Here is a 6000-nt window from a genome sequence, read left to right as displayed (position 1 = left end):
CCCACATTTCTGCCTAAATGCAAAAGATTTAAGCGTGTTTGCAATCAACCAGTAAATAACTTTCATTCTAAACCATCTTTCTCAGCTCCATCAATGTAAATTTCTGTTTCACGCCAGTAATCACACGGCACTTCCTTCGGGCCATCGGTTCAATAAAATCCATTTCCCGTTCCCCCTTTTGTGTCGGTTAGTCGCAGCAGTCAACTACCGAGTGCATCGTTAAATTTTATTTTCTAGCTAAAACTAAATTAACTCTCCTTCTTCACGCCTCACCCTCTTTCGCGTGGGGAAACCCGGATGGTTCAGTTATCAGCAGCAACGCGGTTTCCTTCCACCGGGAAGCCGACAACAACTCAACTCAACCAGGGATAACGTTTTTCACCGGGATTGTCGGGTGTAAAATGCAAGAAACTCGTTCGCGCGAAATCAAATCATAAGGAAAAAGTTTTATTCCCTCACTCCTGCCGCTCTGTCTACAACTCAGCTGTTCTTTTCTTCAGTGATTTTATGTACATATTTACAGGAAAGATTACGATCTTGAGTTTATGCTTTTTTTTTGTGCTCAGCTGGCTTCCGCTGCTCTCTTTCCAGCTTTGCTGGTTTCTTAGAAATTGGTTTGAGGATTGGTCGTAAATTAAATTATTATTTACAGATTTCTCATTCGAGTCGCTTACTTTTACGTTTCTTCATTCTTCCTATGTACGATCCGATGAGTGCTAAACTGTCCTCGACTTTAATTCGCGCTCAAAATCGAGCGCATCGATTTGATTATTTCACAGCGTTCATATCACAAAATGATATAATGGTAAATAACGTCGTTATTCTCTTCTAAACTACACCCTTCATGGAAACAGTGTGGAAATAAAGTGAAATACATAAAGTGATCATCGAGCATATCATGGTCCCGATGCAAAAAAAAAAAAACAAGAACAGGATAAATGAGTTTTACTAGAAGATGGATTCGTTCCTCGTAAATATTTTACCTCCACTCTGGTATCTTTTGTTCGAACAGTTTCTAATTATTGTTTAAGTCTTGCCCCGGGTCCCCTGCCTCCGGGCAGCTACGTTCGGGGAGAGCCTCACAGGGCCGTATCACCGACCCTGTGAGATTCCTATAGTCATACGGTGCTTTCTCTTTTTACCATGAGCGGCGTATCGGCGGACACGTCATCCTCAGGCAGTCCTATGCAGACCCGCGTCCTTGGCTGTGGCCCCAGATGCTGCATCGCAATGGTGGAAGGTGGCGGAGGCACCACTTGCTGACTGTTGGTCACCGAGATGGTAGTCATGTTCCGGACACCCGCTATGGTGCCACCGTACGATGGCCAGTGGTGGGCACCAATCGGACCGGCAGGATTCATTACAGCGGCACCCGGCGGATGCCTCGGCAGGGTACAGGTGGTGTGCGATGCTGTTGTAAACGCGCTTGGCATATGACTCATGGATACGTTGGTCACCGAGTTGGCAGGCTGGGGCACACCGTTTCTCAAGGTGCAATATCCCAGACTGGCGGTGTGATTGTTGTGCAGCGCCATCGTCGAACCCATGAAGTTCTGGCTCTGGGCTGTGGTTGTCAACAGCAGCCGACTCGGGCTGCTAGTGTCAATTGTGGATATGTGCTGTCGACGTCGGATATATTCCATCTGCAACGAAACGCATAGTGCGAATAGAGATAGAGCAGAATATTAATCAACATGATCGGATATTGTGACAGCAATAACAAACAGTCGTTTTTTGTTATTCCTTTCGGATGATTTTTTCCCAACTCAATCACAACTGTTTTGTGTTATAACAGAGGCTTGAAGCATCACGATTTGCTATGAATTATAAATGATAGAAAAATAATAATACAATTCAAATGCTGTTCCACAAACTCAATGAATATTTATACATAATTCATGAATAAACGGAAACTGGTTATAAATTACATGGATATAAAGTTTTGCATAGAAAAGATGGAAGATTAACGTAATGCAAACAAATGCTCCTTTCGCTCCATCACAGGAAATAAACATTGGAAATATGCACTCTAGAGTGCCAAAGGATGTATGGGAAAAAAGTACCTTCGAATTTTCAAACGTAACATTTAAAAAAATGTTGATTCACACGAAAAAATATCGTTTGCAAAATGTCAGCTTCCATTTATCGGACTTCATTTATAGTGTCGTACAACCGTCAAATCATGAGTTTTTTTTTATAAATCGTTTATTTGTACAGGCACAGTTATATTAGGCTGTCAAAAAAGTCCTGCGGCATTTTTTTTGAATTTTCATTTGTTCATAAAATTAGTTACAATCATCTGTTTTAAGTCAAATATGCGCCGTTTTGTTCGATGACTTGTTCCCAACGAGATGCCAACTTCATAATACCCCTGTTATAGAAGCTCGCTTCCTTATTGGCAAAATACTCGGTTAGCCAATTTTCACAGGCCTCTTTTGTGGCCTTTGTGAACTTTTGACTACCTAGCTCGTTCGCCATGGACAAAAACAGGTGGTAGTCACTTGGTGCAAGGTCCGGACTATACGGCGGATGCAAAAGAACCTCCCATCCGAGCTCCCGGAGCTTCTGGCGCGTCACCAAAGAAGTGTGTGGCCTGGCGTTGTCCTGATGGAAGACAATGTCTCTGTTTATCAAAGATGGTCTCTTCTTCATGAGTCCAGTTGTTGGCAGTACAGGTCCGAATTGAGCGTTTGGCCATAGGGAAGCAGCTCATAATAGATTATTCTTTGACAATTCCACCAAACACACAGCAGAACCTTCCTGGCCGTTAATGAGGACTTGGCCACCGTCTGAGCCGCTTCAGCGGGCTTCGACCACGACCGTTTGCACTTCACGTTGTCGTAAGTGACCCACTTTTCATCGCCAGTCACCATCCGCTTCAGAAACGGGTCGATTTTGTTGCGATTCAGCAGCGTCTCACATGCGTCGATACGGTCAAAGATGTTTTTTTGCGTCAACGTGTGTGGCACCCATACATCGAGCTTCTTTGTGAATCCAAGCTTCTTCAAATGGTTAATAACGGTTTGATGACTTATCCCCAGCTCTTGGCCGATGCTACGGCTGCTACTATGCCGGTCTTTCTCGGCTAATTCAGCGATTTTGTCGCAATTTTCGACGACAGGCCTTCCGGAGCGTGGCGCATCTTCGACGACCTCTACACCAGAACGAAAACGTTGAAACCATCGTTGTGCGGTGGAAATGGAAACTGTATCGGGTCCATAAACTGCACAAATTTTATTGGCAGCTTGAGATGCATTTTTGCCTTTGTCATAGTAGTACTGTAAAATATGTCGGATTTTCTCTTTATTTTGCTCCATATTTGCGACACTATAACTCACGAACGACTTAACCAAACAAAACACTGTCAAGGACTATATTATAGCGCGCAAGAATACCTTTCCAACAAGTTATAGTATGACTCGATACAATGAATACAACTAGAACTACGCGCTTACAACGACACCTCGCGGAAATACCGCAGGACTTTTTTGACAGCCTAATATAAGTTTAAAGGAGCCAAAAAATAACAGAAAATGTCATGACTCTCAAATACTGGTAACCATTTGTATAATATATAGGTCGGACTCGATTATCCGGAGTATTTTATTTTTGATTTTTCTTATTTTTAGATCGGAAATTTTGAATCATTTGTATAATAATTTCATATGGCGCCATTTTTTTTGTCAAAGTCCCATCAAAATGCGTATCAAATGAAAGTGTCCGACTGGTACAATACAGCAGATCATGAAAAATCCAAACCCAAGATGGTCGCAGTTTCCAAACAAACAGTTACTTTTTAACGGTTTCATTCAGCTTGCTCTGTTTGTAAATTAAAATATCTCTGTGTGCGAAGGTCCTACGGAAACATTCTTGGAACTAAAAAAAAGCTGGGAAGGTTCTACAGAATCGTTCTTGGAACGAAATAAAAGCTGGTTGGTAAGGTTAATTGGATTTGCTGTTGAGTTGGTCAGCAAAAAGTTGGGTCAGTCCAAAATATTCTAAAACAAGGAAAAATCGATTTTTCATTTATTCCCGATATTGTTACCCACTACACCTACACACACCAAAGACATGTACGTAAAATATTCTAATACCTTAAAGTTGTAGCTGCAAAATGATGTGCATCCCATCGATTTGCATTGATTTTCACGAAGTTACAGCATGTCAAAAATCACTTAAAATTTTCGGCTTCGGACTCTGTTCCTCTAATTTTTTTTTGATGAGTGTATTTTCTGGCATTTAGAAATTTTGAAAAAAAATATAACTTTGTTACCCACTACTGCTCTAATTTTTATTTAAATGCGTTCGCATGTGTATTTTTATGTTCTACGGCGTAATTTTATCTTGAATTTTAAAGAGCATTGCTAGACACAAAAATAATTTTCTTCATAGTCTGCATTATCATTCTTATTTTCTTGAATTCGATTATTTTATTGTGTTCGTGGTTTTCAATTGTAAGATTACAATAAAAAAATAATAATAATTTGGATTTAAAAGTGTTCTTCCCATTAATCCGAATAATCTCTCCACAAGTGCAATTAGTGTAATGCTCCAAATATACCGACAAAATTTAGACATATAAAAACATCATTTAAATAAATATTAGAGCAGTACTGTGTCTCTGAATTCAAAATAAATTAAAAATGCCCAAAGGCCAAAAAATTTTTTTCCGCGTAATCCTCAAGAAATCAAGAAATCCTTCAAGGAATAATTATGTTACATTTTGTATCAAAGCTATTGAGAATGGCGTGAAAAAAACGAAAACGTGCATTTTCACCATAGATCCTATGATGTACCATATAAGGACTCAAATACATGGTACTGTTCGTAAACTCAAAACTCCTACATCTGCATTGCATCCACGAACAGCAACTTTCCACTTCACCCTATCATGGATCAAGCTCATACTCGCCGTTACACGGTTGACTACTAGTGATAGTGGTGCGATTAGGAGGCTGCGAGTAGATTATCTCGGAGAGAACCCTTCAGTGCACGATCAACTATTATCCAACAAACATCGTGAAATATATTAGCATTCTCATACTTTATTCCGCAGTTCTATTTATAATTTATAAGATAAATTAGTTCAAATAAACAGTTTTTGTTTCTGTATACACTTGTTGTGGTACCTAGAATAGAAGCAGAATATACTGATCCTGTTCCTGAATCATTCACGTTGAAGGACAATTACGCGCGATATATCACCGTCGCATATCACTCCACTCCTGCTGTCGATCAGGTACTACTGCCAAAATGTTTCATTTGATACCCTATACAATATTTTTCATACTGTTGATGATTTGGTTTGGGTGTATTCTTTACTCCCTTAACCAGCTAGCCCCTGTTAATACAAAAAAAAAAATTATGCCGCGCAACACCGGAAAAAATCAAGTCGTAGGAACACATTTAAATATGAATTAGAGTAGTACTGAATCTCTAAATCCCAAAAAAATAAAAAATTTCAATACTTTTTTAGTACTTCAATTTTCCATGAATTTTTTTTTTTGCTTGATACACCGTAGTGAGATGCACATTAGTATTTTTTTTCAAATTTTTAGCTTTTGAGGATGGCGTGAAATAAGCGAAAAAGTACGTTTTTTACTATAGATCATATGTTAAGCCACATAGGGGTCCAAAAAACCGCTGGAAATCCTATACAATATTTGCCATACAGCTGGTGATTTCGTTTGGGGGCACTTTTTCTTCCCTTACCCGGCCAGGCCCTTTGGAAAATACATTTAATTCTACTGTCATTATAAAACTTTGTATTCCATGATCTTGAAAAATTCAATTTGGCCGCCGCTAAAAAATGGCTGAATGGATTGACTTGGAGAATAACTACATTTTGAACAACATAAATTCGAAAAGATCACCGCCACAAAATGGTCAACTATGTATTTTTTTGCAATCCCCTCAATATTGGTATCAAATGAAATGATTTGATTAATAGAATACAGTACGTCATCAAAATATTCCGAAGAAAGATAGGTAAGAAATAAA

At 39.3% G+C, this 6000-nt stretch overlaps 1 protein-coding gene across 1 annotated transcript in view; it reads right to left on the bottom strand.

Annotated features, from left to right (window-relative positions):
- Nucleotides 1-542: 542 nt before the first annotated feature.
- The window catches only part of LOC129773940 (hemicentin-1), a 569029-nt gene continuing 563571 nt past the window's right edge, over nt 543-6000 (bottom strand). The window contains exon 14 of the mRNA XM_055777641.1: nt 543-1643. Within this exon, the coding sequence (XP_055633616.1) occupies nt 1119-1643 (525 nt within the window). The 3' untranslated portion in view covers nt 543-1118. The remainder of the gene's footprint in view (nt 1644-6000) is intronic.

The sequence above is a fragment of the Toxorhynchites rutilus genome, chromosome 1, assembly GCF_029784135.1.
Source record: "Toxorhynchites rutilus septentrionalis strain SRP chromosome 1, ASM2978413v1, whole genome shotgun sequence".
In the NCBI taxonomy this organism is placed as follows: Eukaryota; Metazoa; Arthropoda; class Insecta; order Diptera; family Culicidae; genus Toxorhynchites; species Toxorhynchites rutilus.
This window is presented reverse-complemented; position numbering and strand designations above follow the sequence as displayed.